The sequence below is a fragment of the Malus sylvestris genome, chromosome 17, assembly GCF_916048215.2.
Source record: "Malus sylvestris chromosome 17, drMalSylv7.2, whole genome shotgun sequence".
Classification (NCBI taxonomy): Eukaryota; Viridiplantae; Streptophyta; class Magnoliopsida; order Rosales; family Rosaceae; genus Malus; species Malus sylvestris.
The window spans coordinates 5819094-5837204 of NC_062276.1; the positions used below are offsets into that span (position 1 = coordinate 5819094).

Below are 18111 nucleotides of genomic sequence, written 5' to 3' on the forward strand. Positions count from 1 at the left end.
AATAAGCATTAAGCAATATGTACATTATTTCTTAAAAAATTAATACAATATTAATAGATAATGTGAGAGTTTAAAATAAATACGCTGGGATCTTAAAAGGAGGGAAAAAATACATACAAGAATAATTATAAAAAAAAAAAAAAGAGCGAAATGGGTTAACAAATCACAAAAAAAGGTGGGGTCAGAAGAAAAAAAAAAGAACAATACTTGAATACTGATTAATCAGTAGTCAATTTACTCACTATGACAGGTGGCCTAATAACATTATAACACCTGTCTATTTAATATTTTCCCAGGATAATACTTGGGTAATCAACAGTGAGTACCCAATTTCACTGACTTCTTATGTGGAGAAACCATTTTACAACACCTGTCCTTTAAACTTTAAAGTTTCTCCAAGCACTCTGCTATTCTTTGTAACCAAACAATCGACTCTTCTTTTAAACATGTGACCAAACACACTCGGTCTTCCTTCTCCAACTCCAACAAGTCTATCAAATACTTCCATCCCAGGGCTTATTCTTCAGCCCCAAACCTCTCTTCTCCAGAGACCCACCTCCAGTCCCTCTCTTCTCTGGGCGACCTCACCCTGAAATCCCTCTCTTCTCCGAAGACCCGCTTCTAGTCCTCTTTTCTCTGGAGATTCACCTCCAGTCCTTCTCTTCCCCATTTATTTTTTTTTAAAATCATTAACTGTAAAGATTATTAATCAAAAAAGCCAAAGATCAATTTTTGAAATCATCAAAATCCAATCTTCATAATCACTGTATTCATTGTCTTGGAGGAGAGGATTGGGATGAGGTCGACGGAGAAAAGAGGGATTCAGCGTGAGGTCGTTCTGGGAAGAGAGAGATTGGGATGAGGTCGACGGAGGAGAGAGATTGATGGGAAAATCTGGGTTGGATTTGACGTTGCGGGAGGTAGGAAGAAGGAATGGGTATGTGATTGACGGAGCAAAGTTCGACAGAAGTGAGAGGGCCGGGATTTAGGGGGGGCAGCTTTGCTGCTCTCTCTGTCTGTAATTGGTCGTGAGGGGCCTGAGAGCTGAGAGAGAGTAAAGAAGGTTGAATGGGGGACACGTTACCCCCCCCCGGCACCATATATATATATTTTTTCAAAACAGATGAAACGACGCCGTTTGGTGTCAGTTTTTAAAATTTTTTTTACCAGGACCAAAACGACGTCGTTTTGGCCTGGATTTAAAAAAAGAAAAGAAAAAAGAATCTAGTTGCAGAGAACCAGTTCATCCGAAGAACAGAACAGACGGAGCGGAGCTGCGGAGCGGAGGGGCTGGGTTTCCAGGAGGGGAGGGGCTGAACCTGCGCTGGGGCTGTGTTTTCCGGCGAGGGGAGTGGCGGCCGCCACTCCTCGCCCTCACATGGCTTCGCCACTGGGGAGAAGACATGGTATGGTTAAGCCATTGGAAGTTGGAAGGTGAGTTATTAGGTGGCAATGAAGTTGTTGTTTCAGTGTTTATGCAACCAGGTGTGTTTCACTTGAAGGAGTTTGGCGTCGAGCTTGTGTATGAAAAACACGAAAATAATATTACGAGTAAGCAACACAACACGTGGACGGATCCTTATTATCCATGTGTCATCGGAGGAGATTTGTCATCACGTGAGGCGACAGAAGGAACGTATTGGCTCTACTGGAGGGCACACTCACCTGACGCTATTGCTTGGTTCGATTACCTCGATAGGGACTTTGATGATCATGAATTAGATACAGGTATGTGTGTTGTTTGAATGGTAAAGCATTTGTATTGATGTACGTTATCAAAAAAGGCCTCGTTTGGTGTCAATGTATCTTGAAGGAAGAAACTAAGGTTAAACTCCACTTCTTCCTACAAGATACGTTGACTATAACGAGTTATCATATTCAATCCAATCGTAGATACCAAATAAGGAGGCCGACAGTACTAATTAATCAGCATCTATCACAAGTTCATATATTTTGGCAATCCTAGTGACGCAACTTGGAGAAGAGGAAGAGGAAGAGGAAGAGGAAGAAGAAGAAAAGCAACTGCAGGATGACCCCATGCTTCTTCCAGCAGCAACAGGCAGACTTCCCTCAGATTCAGAAGATGAAAATAATGGCTCAAAGAACGACATAGAAATATCCGAGAGTTCAAAGAAGGGATCTCAAGGTAATGATAACAATGTTCAATCAGCTGCAAAAGATGTTGCAGATGAAGAATTGATGCAATGCTTGGAAATTTTGAACAACATGGAGGAACTTGACGATGATACTTATTCAAAAGCTTTGAAGCTTTTCCATGACGATGCAACTTGGAGAAAGCTATTTGTGAGCATGCCTGATAAAAGGAAGAAACCTTTCATCCTCAGATAAATGGGGGAAATACTCTCATCACACCAACAGTTGCAAGGTATTTAGTTAAAAAAAAAAAGGTAATTTTCTTTATTTCTATACGTTCAATATTTGAGACAAAGAATATGTCATAAAACCCCCTCTCCACTTGTGTTCTCCCATTCCCTCCATCTTTTACAATACAAGATATATTAGGTTTAGCATACAAACAGATTTTGGAAACATCGATAGGGCTTCATGTAACATTCTTCAAAACGAGATCTTGATGAAGACCAAGATGTTCAAAGCTAAAATGTAGAGCACGAAACCCGACCTCAGCAGCATGAGCCTCTGCTGATTCTCTGCTCGGCCATCGGCATTTCTATGATGAGCGTCAAGGATATAATCAGACGAAGCAGATCCATTTCCTGATGCGCTTTGTCCAAACCTATTTCTAGCAGTATTCATTTCTATGTTGCTACTTTCAAGATTCCTCCACAACACATTCAATCTTTCCAGCTCCGTCTCTTTCAAATGAATTTCATTGACCAGGCCTTCTGCTTGTGCCTATAAACACTCGAGATAACCATGAACAAATTTTTTACCATATACAACTGACATCAGAGAAGTAAAACAATTCAAATATTACTGAAAAGTTACGGAGATACCTGTTTTGCTTCTAGCTGCTCAATTACGCTGTGAAGTTGTTTATCCAAAATCTTCTCTCTTTGCACTGCACAAAATAAATTCCTTACAAATTAGTCGTACAAACTAGAATGACTGACAGTATGCTCACAAGGGGTTTCAACTAACAATTGCAAAATTCAGCCGAGAAGCAGTTTATTAGTTTATAGAATAGCCACATGCTCCACCATATGCACCACACTAGGCGCTAGCCATGCGGTACACACAACTAAGTTCGACTTTTTTATACCCCACCAAAAAGCAGAAGTAAAGAACTCGACTGTAACCATAAATTTCTTCATCATATGTGACTTGATTTGAAAACCCGCTACCCCATTTTCTGGTTCAAAATTTCTGTTTCCAATTTTGGGTAAACCTTATTTTCTTGAATGTTCTTAAGACCCATAATATATATATATATATATATATATTGTTTGTACCATACTTGACCAATCCCGAAACTACTGAGCACCGGTCAACGTTATACCGTCAAGGACCCAGAAGAGCTTCCCTTCAACCAGGAGGCCAATCACAATGCGACACATGTCGACATCAGAAGCCAATCACAACGTGACACGTGTAAACATCAGAAGCCAATCACAACACGACACGTGTCAATGTCAGAACAAAACTAAAAACTCTCTTCTATAAATAGGGATCATTCTCCCACAATAATCTCTAATGTCATTTTGTACTAAACTATTAACTAGAACTCACAAAAGGAGAGCTTGAACCTATGTATTTGTGTAAACCCTTCACAATTAATGAGAACTCCTTTACTCCGTGGACGTAGCCAATCTGGGTGAACCACGTATATCTTGTGTTTGCTTCTCTGTCTCTATTCATTTACATATTTATCTTCACTAGTGACCGAAGCAACCAAGCGAAGGTCACAAAACCTGACACTTTCTGTTGTACCAAAGTCCTCACTGATTTTGTGCATCAACATTTGGCGCCGTCTGTGAGAACGACACTTATTCCCACTCTCTTCAGCTTTGTCAAGCTGGTTTCCACCGCTCGTACACTTTCTTTTGGCCAAGCATCTCTCTCCGACATGGGGAGCGAAAGAAGCCATAGCACACAGAATAACACCCCCCTTGGACCTAGTATGAAGCAACGAAAACAGGAAGGAAATAGAGTTACTCTTCAAGCTAAAGTCGATGAGCTAGAGGTTCAGAACAACAAGATAGCGATGAAGAATGAGATCCTTCAGGAACAATATGAAAAACTTTTTGAGATGCTTCACGAGGCTAGGCATGCTCAAACACACAAGCTCGTCGCCCATGTTGAGGTCAACAATCATCTGAATGCCCCCCAACACGGAGGGTCACCGATATCCAACACGGACATCCCTGATAGGGATTGAGCTACACATCAATGTGATAATCAACATGAGACTTCTCTCAACCCAGCTGCTTCAACTCGAAGCAGAAGAAGTAGAGAAAAGCACCTCCTCACAGAGGGAGTGGAAGGATCAAAAGCCGTCTATCGCGATTGTCGAGACTTCCTAAAGCAACGTCGAGAGAATCTCATCCACATAAGCTCGAAGATCAATGACCCAATAGTTTCTGAAAGACTCGGTCATCTTCCACGACCCAGGCCAGCTTCCAATCTAGGGAATGGGCAACAGGTCCCAGAAGAACATGAAGGTACAGGGGACTCGGAAATATTCCGACATACTCACTCTAGGAGTTAGTGTGGCGAGTCCAAGGAAAAATCACGTTATCTTGATCAAACTTTCCTACTTCCAAGAGGCGATGGGGACTTACGGAAGAAAACTTCAGTGGTGCACGACTCCACTCAGGACCCCCTTGTCCTACAGCTCCTGGAGGAAGTAAACAAGTTGAAGGCTGAACGTCAAGCCGAGATACCTGACTGGAACCAACCCAGGCCTGGCCCCCTCACAAGAAGGATCCTTAACACCCCCCTCCAAGCGAAGACAAAGCAGAAGCTTGACTTACAACTCTATACTGGAAGGGAAGACCTGATTGAACACCTTAACCTCTTTGAGTCCACCATGGTATACCGGAGATACACCGACGAAGAACGGTGCCTTCTCTTCCTCTCCACCCTCTCTGGCGGAGCTTTAAACTGGTATTGTCGTCTTCCACCTGAGACAGTAGACTCATTTGAAGAGTTGAGGAAGCTGTTTGTCTCTCAACACATATTCCAGACCAATCGTTTGCATTCCGCATATGACTTGTACACTATTCGCCAGAAGCCGGACGAGTCATTACGAAAGTATGCTGGCCGCTTCAGCCATGAGTATTCTTGCTGCGCTGAGGCAGATGACAAGACCGCCCTCAAGGCCTTCACGGCAGGCTTACGTGACTGTTTCTTCAAGTACATGATCAATGCCAACACTTGGAAGACTTACTCTGAGGTGATGGCACAAGCTTACAACCATGCCTCCGCCGAGGCAAGGACATATCAAGGGAAACCCCCTACGGTCACCCCTTATCAGCAAGTAGGGAGTGGAGGCCAGATCCAACCAAATGAGAAGACATCAACCTTCCAAACGATAGCAGACATATCAATCCCAGGGCAAAAGGAAAGATTTCCATCCTCACCAATCTCATTTTAATAAAAAGAATAAGAGGCAATATCGCGATAACTCAGGATATCGTCACAATAACGCCCGTCCCCAGGCAGTCAACGCAGTGGGCCAATCACGTGTCAAGACAAGCCCTACCCCGAGGTATGAGACATACACACCTTTGAACGCTACATGCGCGGCCATCTACCCTAGTATAGCTCACCTGATACCAAAGCCAAAACCAAGACAGCCAGATTACAAGTCCACGAAGAACACGGGCATGTTTTGTTGCTACCACGAGTATAATGGCCATGATGGCGAAAAGTGCATCATCCTCGGTGATCATATTGAAGATTTGGCACGTGAAGGAAAAATTGATCAGTTCCTCTTTCACCCTCCAAGGGATAACCGTAACCAACGCCAGGTCAATGTGATATATTCCATAAGCGGCGGCACACCCATGTCTGAATCTTCCAATACGACCATGAAAAACAGTGAACGAACTTTGAGACCTGGCCATCAAGTATTTCACGTGGAAGACATCAGGGGAGGTAAGTATCAAAAGTCTAACTGGGATCCAATATGTTTCTACCTTGAGGAAGAAAGAGGTATCATCTACCCTCACAACGACCCGTTGATCGTGGAGGCTCACATAGCAAATTTTGATGTAAAACGAATCCTGATAGACACAGGTGCTTCAGTCAATATTATGTTTGCTGAAGCTTTTAAGGCACTTAATGTAGCTGAACACTTGCTCGATCGTTCGATTTCTCCTCTGATAAGCTTCTCTGGCGATATCGTACAACCTTTAGGGAGTATACACTTACCCCTCACCATTGGTACAGGCCCCTACATAGCTACTATTACTACTAACTTCCTAGTGGTCAATTGCTCGACAGCATACAATGTCATCTTTGGGCGCACAGGCATTAATGATCTCAAGGCCATGATATCCACACATATGTTGTTGATGAAGTTTCCAACCCCTTTCGGCAATGGATACATCAAGGAAGATCAACTTAGTGCTCGATCATGTTACAACACTTCAGTTAAGCAACAACACCTGCCTGTCCCCAAGGAGACCCTCTCTATACATAACCAAGTAGTAAAGACTAGTCCAGATGAAGCCAACTCGGATCTTCATGATGGCAACAGTCAACCTGACGACCCTCGAGATGACTCCTTCACCCAGCAAGCACAACCCGCTGAAGAGTTAGAGAATGTCTCTATCTCCAAAGACCATCCAGATCGCATGGTGAAGATTGGCACCACTTTGTTACCACTCATTCGGTTGTCGCTGATCTCTTTTTTGCAAGAGAACGCCGAGGTCTTCGTTTGGTCATATAAAGATATGTCGAGCATCTCTCCCGATATCATTTGTCACCACTTTAGTATTAATCCCAAGACCAAACCAGTAAAACAGAAGCGAAGATCTTATGATGTTGAACGATACGAGGCGATGAAAGCAGAAGTTGAAAAACTCAAGGACATAGGCTTCGTTCGTGAAGTCAATTACACAACATGGGTAGCAAATGTTGTCCTTGTTAAGAAAAATCCGACCAAGGAAAGTCTCCTGCTCCAAAAGGTCTTGTGGAGAATGTGTGTCAACTACACCGACCTAAACAAAGGATGCCCGAAAGATAGTTTCCCCCTTCCTTTCATTGATAGACTTATAGACTCTACAGCAGGGTGTGAACTCTTGAGCTTCATGGATGCTTATTCAGGATACAATCAAATCCTCATAAACCCCTCAGACCAAGAACACACAGCCTTCACTACTGACAGAGGACTATATTGCTACAAAGTCATGCCCTTCGGTCTAAAGAATGCAGGGGCAACTTATCAGAGGCTAGTTAATTCAATGTTTACCGAACAAATCGGGAAGAACATGGAAGTTTATGTTGACGATATGTTAGTCAAGAGCAAACATGCCGACCAACATATCACCAACCTATATGAAACCTTCACCATTTTGAAGAGGTATCGAATGAGGTTGAACTCCAACAAATGTGCTTTCGGCGTGGGCTCTGGCAAATTCTTAGGCTTCATGATTAGCCAACGATGCATTGAAGCTAACCCCGAAAAGATCAAAGCAATCCTCGACATGAAAGAGCCAGTAACTTCAAAAGACATCCAAAGTCTTACTGGCAATGTGGCAGCCTTAACCAGATTCATTTCTAAGGCCATAGACAGATGTGCTCCTTTCTTCAAAACACTCAAGGGAAATAAGAAGTACATTACATGGACAGAGGAATGTGCCAATGCATTCAGGAACCTCAAAGAGTACATGAGTAAAGCCCCTCTGCTCTTCAAACCAGAAGTTGGTGACAATCTCATTATCTATCTATCGGTTTCGACTTCAGCAATCAATTCTGTTCTTATTTGAAAGGACAGTGGTGTCGAACAGCCCGTTTACTACGCTAGCAAGGCCCTACAAGATGCGGAGACACGATACTCCAACATTGAGAAATTAGCTCTAGCATTGGTCATGTCTGCTAAAAAACTTCGCCTTTATTTCCAAGCACACGCCATCATCGTGCTTACCAATCACCATCTTTGACAGATACTCTAGAGTCCTGACATGTCTGGGCGAATGATCAAATGGGCGATAGCATTGGGTGAGTGTGATATCTCCTACCAACCAAAACCAGCCGAAAAGGGTCAAGCAGTAGCAGATTTCATCGCTGACTTCACATATCCTGTTGACATTGCTTCTACACCTGAAGCAGTAGCTTCATTACCATCAGAAGCTCAGAAGATAAAATCAACAACCCCAGCATGAAGTCTATATGTTGATGGCTCATCCAACCAACAGGGCTGCGGAGCAGGATTAGTCCTCACTACCCCCGACAAAGTGGCGATAGAATACGTTCTTCGTTTCAAATTCAAGGCATCGAACAACGAGGCCGAATACGAAGTCCTTCTAGCAGGCTTACGTTTGGCCAAACACCTTGGGGTTAAACAAATTGATATCTTCAGTGACTCCCAATTAGTGGTCAACCAAGTCACGAACAACTTTGATAATAAGGATAGCTTCATGGCAGCATATCTTGCGCAAACACGACTTTTGCTCAAACACTTCCACTACCAGATCACCCAAGTTCCTCGAGCGGCAAACAGTCATGCAGACGCTTTGGCTCGCCTCGCCTCGGCAGTGGAAGACAAGATTGGGAGAAAAATTCATGTCGAATTGTTGGCAGCACTAAGCACCATGGTCGTGGAAGTGTGCAATTTACAACGAAGAGATAGTTGGATCACCCCAATTTATAAATTCCTTGCTCATGGCACCCTCCCAAATGACAAAGTCCAAGCTAAGCAGATTCGATACAAGTCTGCCCGCTACCTGATCATTAATGACCAACTCTACAAGCGCGGTTTTACCCTGCCATACCTAAGATGCCTTAGACCCACGGAGGCGGAAATTGTCCTTCGGGAAATACATGAAGGAGTCTGCGGAGATCATGCTGGGTCTCGATCCCTAGCACACAAGACTTTTCGCCAAATAATACTATTGGCCAACACTCCACCAAGATGCCATCAGAATATCTCGCTCGTGTGATAAGTGTCAACGCTACGCAACTATCCCTCACTCCCCTCCCGAGCCGCTCACTCCTATGATCAGCCCTTGGCCCTTCGCCCAATGGGGACTTGATTTGATCGGCCCAATGCCTGCAGGGAATGGCAAGGTCCGCTATGCAATCGTTGCAGTTGACTACTTCACAAAGTGGGCTGAAGTAGAACCCTTGGCAACCATTACTGAGACAAAAATAGAAGACTTCGTATGGAAGAACATCCTCTGCAGATTCGACATTCCCAATGCGATAGTCACGGACAATGGGCGGCAGTTCAACAACAAGAAGTTCAGAATGTTCTGCTCTAAGTTCAACATCAACTTCTGTTTTGCCTCTCCAGCCCATCCCCAGTCTAATGGACAAGTCGAGGCCGTTAACAAAATAATCAAGCGCACTCTGAAAACTAGCTTGGACAAAGCTAAAGGTTGTTTGCCAGAATTCGTACCCCAAGTTCTTTGGTCATACCGCACTTCATATCGGACTTCCACAGGAGAAACTCCATTCTCACTTGCTTTTGGTATAGAAGCAGTTGTCCCGGTCGAGCTTGAGCAAGCAACATACCGAATTCAGAACTACATGCAGAGTGAGAACGACAAACAACTCACCCTCAACCTGGATCTAGTCGAGAAACACAGAAATCAGGCTCACCTGAGGAATGTTGCCTACAAGCAGCGCATCTCCAACTACAACGACTCAATAGTCAAACCTCGCTCTTTCAAAGTGGGAGACTGGGTACTGAAGAAAAGATTACTCTGTGATAAGAGTCCCGAGTGAAGGAACACTCAGTCCTAACTGGGACGAACCGTTCGAGGTCGTCGGCATCAGCCACCCTGGCTCCTACAAGCTCAGAAGCTCCGACGGCAAGACCCTTGGCCATCCATGAAATGCTGACCACTTGAAGTACTATTACAAATAGACTTACATTGTACAAGTGTTAAGCTACAACCGTTCGGCATCCTATGTAACAAAGACCATTTGGTATGAATTCAATAAAGAGGTGATTTAGCCAACTCGACCCTAAACTCTTTTACATTCTGAGCAATGAAACACTCAAGTGTTGAAGCTTCAATGCAAATGTTTCCAATACAAAATAAAATCTAAGTATGTGTCAACAAGACTATACAAAGGATCTATGCAAACATAGCCAAACATTCATCAATAATAGGGCAAACACTTGAAGCTTGATAATGCAAACACTTGAAGCTTGATAATACAAACACTTGCTTGATAATGCAAACCCTCATAAACATGCAAAACAAAAAAAAAAACTCTCAGACTTATAACATGGCACATGCCATACAAACAACAAACTAGTGCAGGTAGAGTACATGCAGAAAGTGAAAACACTTCTAGTCACCCTCATCTGAGGTTGAACCCCTGATCATATCACTCTGAGTCCTATCGCCATTTTTTGCATCTCCAAACTCATCATCACCCTGATGACTCTGCTCATCAGCACTACCCTCATCGCCAGACTCATCTGCACTGCTAGAATAAACTGCAAGGTCGAAGGTTTCACCTTTTCGATGATGCTCATCTATTTCTTCACGGTATTTTCGAAGAACGCTTCCATCATCATAACGATCAAGGACAGCCATCCACTTCCTTTTTTCAAAGTGAACTTCCCGGGTACAGCGAGGTCTAAGGACATAGAGAATGGCCTGGGAACCCAAGAACTCCTTCACAGCAACTTCCTTCTCAGTCGGGATACTACTCTTCAGCTCAGAAACCTCAACCAAGGCACTATCCAACTCCCCTTTAACCTTGGAAACCTCGAGCATAGTTGTCTCTAGTTGTTTCTTAGTCACCTCTAACTGTACCTTGAGTCTCAAGTTCTCATCATTCCGCCTCTTCAAACTCTCAAAATGTTGATCCTTGACTTGGATAGCCTCAGCCAAAGCTTTGCTCATCTTCCTGACATCATTCACAAGCTGCTTATTCTCTTTCAATTTCACCTTGCACCGCTTAGCCTCTCGCAGTCTGTCGTGATACTCAGTCATGACCTGCATGACAAGACAATCATCGCTACCAAAACAATGCTAATAAAGAGGAGAAAACAAGGAAATGACAAAGTAACACTCACATATGAAGACAGCTTCAACATCCGGTCGCAATCCGATTCATCTTTAGCTAAGGGCTCTCCGAGCTCATTGAAAGTGAATCGACGCCCTGCCAGGCAATTGTTGATATACCCAAAGTCCTTTAGCCGCATGGCAACCTTCAAATCCTTCCAAGGGACACTGTCAACCTCTTCCTTATCTTTACCCTCGCTGCTAGAACTAGGATCACCTTTCTGCCCAATGTGCTCCTTAACTGGAGGAAAGATAGGATTGATAGTAGGAAGATGAGGCAGCAATCACTTATCTTCCCTGGCAACTATGGTAGCAGCACATCCAATGGCGATTGCTGCCTCCTTTTTTTTTTTTTTTTTTTTTTAATCTAGTGTCTCCGGGTCTTTGACCCGACTACTCACTAGGCCACCCACCTGACCCCACAACATTTGGTAGGCAAGAAACCCTAGCAATTGCTAGGTGGGTACCTTGAGAGGTGTCGAACCCCAGACCTCTTGGTAACAAACCAAGGGCCTCATCTTCTTACTATTAATCATATATTTCCTCCAGTTAGGGAGCACATTGGGCAGAAAGGTGATCCTAGTTCTAACAACGAGGGTAAAGATAAGGAAGAGGTTGGCAGTGTCCCTTGGAAGGATTTGAAGGTTGCCATGCAGCCAAAGGACTTTGGGTATATCAACAATTGCCTGGCAGGGCGTCGATTCACTTTCGATGAGCTCGGAGAGCCCTTAGCTAAAGATGAATCGGATTGCGACCGGATGTTGAAGCTGTCTTCATATGTGAGTGTTACTTTGTCATTTCCTTGTTTTCTCCTCTTTATTAGCATTGTTTTGGTAGCAATGATCGTCTTGTCATGCAGGTCATGACTGAGTATCACGACAGACTGCGAGAGGCTAAGCGGTGCAAGGTGAAATTGAAAGAGAATAAGCAACTTGTGAATGATGCCAGGAAGACGAGCAAAGCTTTGGCTGAGGCCATCCAAGTCAAGGATCAACATTTTGAGAGTTTGAAGAGGCGGAATGGTGAGAACTTGAGACTCAAGGTACAGTTAGAGGCGACTAAGAAACAGTTGGAGACAACTATGCTCGAGGTTTCCAAGGTTAAAGGGGAGTTGGATAGTGCCTTGGTTGAGGTTTCTGAGCTGAAGAGTAGTATCCTGACTGAGAAGGAAGCTGCTGTGAAGGACTTTTTGGGTTCCCAGGCCTTTCTCCATGTCCTTAGACCTCGCTGTACCCGGGAAGTTCACTTTGAAAAAATGAAGTGGATGGCTGTCCTTGATCGTTATGATGATGGAAGCGTTCTTCGAAAATACCATGAAGAAATAGATGAGCATCATCGAAAAGGTGAAACCTTCGACCTTGCAGTTTATTCTAGCAGTGCAGATGAGTCTGGCGATGAGGCTAGTGCTGATGAGCAGAGTCATCAGGGTAATGATGAGTTTGGAGATGCAAAAAATGGCGATAGAACTCAGAGTGATATGATCAGGGGTTCAACCTCAGATGAGGGTGACTAGAAGTGTTTTCACTTTCTGCATGTACTCTACCTGCACTAGTTTGTTGTTTGTATGGCATGTGCCATGTTATAAGTCTGAGAGTTTATTTTTTGTTTTGCATTTTTATGAGTGTTTGCATTATCAAGCAAGTGTTTGTATTATCAAGCTTCAAGTGTTTGCATTATCAAGCTTCAAGTGTTTGCCTTATCATTGATGAATGTTTGGCTATGTTTGCATAGATCCTTTGTATAGTCTTGTTGACACATACTTAGATTTTATTTTGTATTGGAAACATTTGCGTTGAAGCTTCAACAATTGAGTGTTTCATTGCTCAGAATGTAAAAGAGTTTAGGGCCGAGTTGGCTAAATCACCTCTTTATTGAATTCATACCAAATGGTCTTTGTTACATAGGATGCCGAACGGTTGTAGCTTAACATTTGTACAATGTGAGTCTATTTGTAATAGTACTTCAAGTGGTCAGCATTCCATGGATGGCCAAGGGTCTTGCCGTCAGAGCTTCTGAGCTTGTAGGAGCCAGGACGGCTGATGCCGACGACCTCGAACGGTCCGTCCCAGTTAGGACTGAGTGTTCCTTCACTCGGGACTCTATCACAGAGTAATCTTTTCTTTAGTACCCAGTCTCCCACTTTGAAAGAGCGAGATTTGACTATTGAGTCGTAGTAGTTGGAGATGCGCTGCTTGTAGGCAACATTCCTCAGGTGAGCCTGATTTCTGTGTTCCTCGACTAGATCCAGGTTGAGGGTGAGTTGTTTGTCGTTCTCACTCTGCATGTAGTTCTGGATTCGGTATGTTGCTTGCTCAAGCTTGACCGGGACAACTGCTTCTATACCAAAAGCAAGTGAGAATGGAGTTTCTCTTGTGGAAGTCCGATATGAAGTGCGGTATGACCAAAGAACTTGGGGTACGAATTCTGGCAAACAACCTTTAGCTTTGTCCAAGCTAGTTTTCAGAGTGCGCTTGATTATTTTGTTAACGGCCTCGACTTGTCCATTAGACTGGGGATGGGCTGGAGAAGCAAAACATAAGTTGATGTTAAACTTAGAGCAGAACATTCTGAACTTCTTGTTGTCGAACTGCCGCCCATTGTCCGTGACTATCACATTGGGAATGCCGAATTTGCAGAGGATGTTCTTCCATACGAAGTCTTCTATTTTTGTCTCAGTAATGGTTGCCAAGGGTTCTACTTCAGCCCACTTTGTGAAGTAATCAACTGCAACGATTGCATAGCGGACCTTACCCTTCCCTGCAGGCATTGGGCCGATCAAATCAAGTCCCCATTGGGCGAAGGGCCAAGGGCTGATCATAAGAGTGAGCGGCTCGGAAGGGGAGTGAGGGATAGTTGCGTAGCGTTGACACTTATCACATGAGCGAGATATTCTGATGGCATCTTGGTGAAGTGTTGGCCAATAGTATTATTTGGCGAAAAGTCTTATGTGCTAGGGATCGAGACCCAACATGATCTCCGCAGACTCCTTCATGTATTTCCCGAAGGACAATTTCCGCCTCTGCAGGTGTAAGGCATCTTAGGTATGGCAGGGTAAAACCGCGCTTGTAGAGTTGGTCATTAATGATCAGGTAGCGGGCAGACTTGTATCGAATCTGCTTTGCTTGGACTTTATCATTTGGGAGGGTGCCATGAGCAAGGAATTTATAAATTGGGGTGATCCAACTATCTCCTTGTTGTAAATTGCACACTTCCGCGACCATGGTGCTTAGTGCTGCCAACAATTCGACATGAATTTTTCTCCCAATCTTGTCTTCCACTGCCGAGGCGAGGCGAGCCAAAGCGTATGCATGACTGTTTGCCACTCGAAGAACTTGGGTGATCTGATAGTGGAAGTGCTTGAGCAAAAGTCGACACCGCTTTCCGAATCTCGAGAGCCAGATCCCCGACGAGATTGCTTGTTCAAAAAAGGAACAGGCACAGCTCTCAGAACTTTGAGAGCCAGATTTCCTTAGATAAAGCTTGTCTGTAATTTTCACACGCAACATCAGCTTTCCAGATACTACATACCACTTTTTCAAAGTGCTCTGACAAAGTTAAAACACGTGAAGCTGGCAGCTCCCACTACATTGCTGTAACCAAGAAGGGTAAAGGAATAGCATTACTACTTGCTATTGGGAAATCCCTATATATGTCGACCTCCCTCCTCCACAGACAGGCAAACCTGCAAAAATGTTCAACCCTTTCTCGCATTCGAGAAGGCACCCTCAACATAACCTCTCGAAATACTCAGCTTTATTTCCCCTTGATAATACCTCAGCAAATAAGCCACACCAAGAACAAGAGTATCTCATATCATCAGGGTCGAAAGCAAGAATATCTCATATCATGCTTTCTCCCTGTCCTTGTTTTTGTCCTTGTCCACACCTGCAGGACAAGGAGAAAGTGAGCAGTCAGTCGGAACCTGAAATCAAACCTCCAATCTGGAACTGACATGGGATCTTTGCCTGGTTGTTTACTTAGCATTGCTCTCGAGTACTCATCCTCAACTGCTGTCAAGGTCATGAATTCCTCCGGCAAATACCTCATGACAGTTGATCAGATATTGGCTCTTTACACTGAAGCTGTCAAGCGTGGATGAGTCACTATGAAGGAATGTTCTGAATGACCATTTAAATGCAAAGGTTGCACACCACTTCTGCCATGCAAAAGATTGAAGCAGAAAGTTCAACGATGAGCTGAAACAGATCACTACAGCACGACACCTTTCCATACCACATTCACTATTTTGTCAACAGCAAGAGTATCCCATATTATCAGGGTTGATCATACTCTAGATTTGATGGACTTGTTTTGACCTTCAAATTCTTGAGTCGACTCACTAAGGCATCGTGAACTGCACGTGCCAATGCACCACTCTTGAATCAAATCCTTAAAGATCAAGCCATCAACGGTCCTTGAAGATATCACAAGCCCGATTCATGATCAAGTGTCCACTATCCTGAATCAAATCCAGTTCAAGAATAAACCTATGGAAAGTTACTTCTTCAAAAGCAAAAGTATCTCATATCATCTCTTCTCATTTTTCTTCCCTTTATCCTTCATGCTGCCTGCAAGATAGGAAGAATGAGAACAATCAGCCGGAACTCGAAATCACATATCTGATCTGGGACTGATTGCTTACCTTGTCTGTCACCTCTTTCGGCAGATCTCCTAGCTCGACGACTTGGGGGACTCCTACTACATGGTTTGTATCGCGTTTGACCAAGCCTAAAACTACAAGTAAGCTTCAAGTGAAAATGATACATTACCTTGTGCATCTCCACCGGTTAAAGACACCACCCCTGAATGGAGGAAGCGTACTTCCAGAGAAGATGCCACATCTACCTATAAGAAAGATAAGGCAAGGGAAGACGATACCACACCTCGGTACTTAGAAGTTTCGTGATTACTCAGCGGTTTGGATCTTGCAAGTCCCCAACTGAGGAGCTTCCCTCACTCGGGAACTTAGGGGAGCACTGTTTGTACCATACTTGACCAATCCCGAAACTACTGAGCACCGTTCAACGTTATACCGTCAAAGACCCAGAAGAGCTTCCCTTCAACCAGGAGGCCAATCACAATGCGACACGTGTCGACATCAGAAGCCAATCACAACGCGACACGTGTCAACATCAGAAGCCAATCACAACACGACACGTGTCAATGTCAAAACAAAACTAGAAACTCTCTTCTATAAATAGGGATCATTCTCCCACAATAATCTCTAATGTCATTTTGTACTAAACTATTCACTAGAACTCACAAAATGAGAGCTTGAACCTATGTATTTGTGTAAACCCTTCACAATTAATGAGAACTCCTCTACTCCGTGGACGTAGCCAATCTAGGTGAACCACGTATATCTTGTGTTTGCTGCTCTGTCTCTATTCATTTACATACTTATCCTCACTAGTGACCAAAGCAACCAAGCGAAGGTCACAAAATCTGACACTTTCTGTTGTACCAAAGTCCTCACTGATTTTGTGCATCAACATATATAAACAAAAACAACTAAATGGTGTAAATTGTAAGTACAAATGCATTCAAAGAGCAAGCAAACACCATATAGAAAATAAATAGGATGAGTTATGTACGATATCTACCTGGCAAAGGCTGACTCAATGCACTTTCTTGACTTTTTGCCCATCTTTCCTCTAAATCATTCACTACTGCTTCCATTGAACTCTAACAGAATACAAAATCTTTCCAGCAATCAAGATAAATTTCAAAAATACAAACAAGCATTTGCAATGGAAGAAGAGGAAACAACTGTAAGATCAAAAGGAAAGATGCAACTGACCAATTCATTATGCCTCTCCTCTAACTTTTCAAGTATAGCCTTATTTGAAGCTTCTACATCATTTTCAGTTTCAACTGTCGTATTTGGGTCACCAGTGGATTCATCTGATTGGCCAGATCGACTGGCATCCAATGCTGTTTCTCCATTTTCAAGCTCATCTCTCAAATTCCTTTCACTCTCGTCCATCTCCTGATAACAGTAATCACCGAATTTCAGAAATGGTGTGGCTTCCATTAACTAAGTTCGATATCCCCAACATCATCAAATAAAGATAAAGATACAAGTGTAGAACTACAATACATGATGAATAAGAGCATCATGCAAAAATAAGTTGTGGGAAACGTAAGGCTCACCATTAGCTTCCTCTGAAGCAAATCCGCTTCTTGAATTTTCTCCTGTATTTTACTTTCACAATTGGATATAGCCCTTTCATATGCAGCATTCTCTTCCTGCAATGTCACCTCTCTCAACCGTGCCTGTCCACAAGTACAAAAATGGGAACTACTAAGAAAGAAAATCAATCAAAGATGAAAAACATCGCCTTTTCGATTACTCAAAATTTGAACCATACAATTCCATAGCAAAAAATCTACATTCACCTAAACCCAGAATAGAAAGGTTCAAAATTTGAAGAAAGTGTTCAACAATTCAAAGTTGTACACAAGAATTACAATCCAAACAAAAAACCCAGATAGAAAACGACCAAATTCAAATAAGAACATCCCAATTCAACAACAATCGCAACAAAATCAACGACCCAGAAAAGAAAAATCAATCGAAATTCAGACCGAACCGAACCTGTTCGCGGGTGGTGGAATGGGAGTTCAATTGGAGAGCAAGGGCGGCGTTGGAAGCGAGGGAGTGGGCGTGGAGATCAGGGAGGCGCTGGGAGATGTCGGAAGGAGGGAGTCTGAGCCGGAGGTCTTGGATCGAACGGCCGAGAGAAGATGCTTTGTGATCCAAGTCCAGGACATACCTCTGCTGCTCCTGAGTGAATATCAGTGGGATGTCTTGTTCGTTGTCTTGCCCACCACCTCCTCCCACTACGTCTGCTGCCCATGCTAGCAGTCCCGCCATCTCTCTTCCTCTCTCTCACTGTATGGATGGCAAGCCAAAGGCAGTGTCGCGGTTTCAGAATCG

The 18111-nt window shown here is 43.5% G+C and overlaps 3 protein-coding genes across 3 annotated transcripts; 1 reads left to right on the forward strand and 2 right to left on the reverse strand.

Moving 5' to 3' along the window:
• Positions 1–1399: 1399 nt before the first annotated feature.
• Positions 1400–2623, forward strand: LOC126610838 (uncharacterized). The gene is made up of 2 exons (XM_050278981.1): positions 1400–1728; positions 1967–2623. Exons 1-2 carry the CDS (start codon positions 1404–1406, stop codon positions 2347–2349), a joined length of 708 nt encoding a protein of 235 aa, XP_050134938.1. The 5' UTR covers positions 1400–1403; the 3' UTR covers positions 2350–2623.
• LOC126610835 (uncharacterized) lies at positions 2390–18111 on the reverse strand. The gene is made up of 6 exons (XM_050278979.1): positions 17770–18111; positions 17325–17447; positions 16972–17160; positions 16775–16856; positions 2976–3040; positions 2390–2874 (listed from the first exon to the last, which is right to left on the reverse strand). The coding sequence occupies exons 1-6, from the start codon at positions 18046–18048 to the stop codon at positions 2578–2580; spliced, it is 1035 nt and encodes a 344-aa protein (XP_050134936.1). The 5' UTR covers positions 18049–18111; the 3' UTR covers positions 2390–2577.
• Positions 10357–11376, reverse strand: LOC126610837 (uncharacterized). Its single transcript, XM_050278980.1, has 2 exons — positions 11183–11376; positions 10357–11102 (listed from the first exon to the last, which is right to left on the reverse strand). The coding sequence occupies exons 1-2, from the start codon at positions 11309–11311 to the stop codon at positions 10449–10451; spliced, it is 783 nt and encodes a 260-aa protein (XP_050134937.1). The 5' UTR covers positions 11312–11376; the 3' UTR covers positions 10357–10448.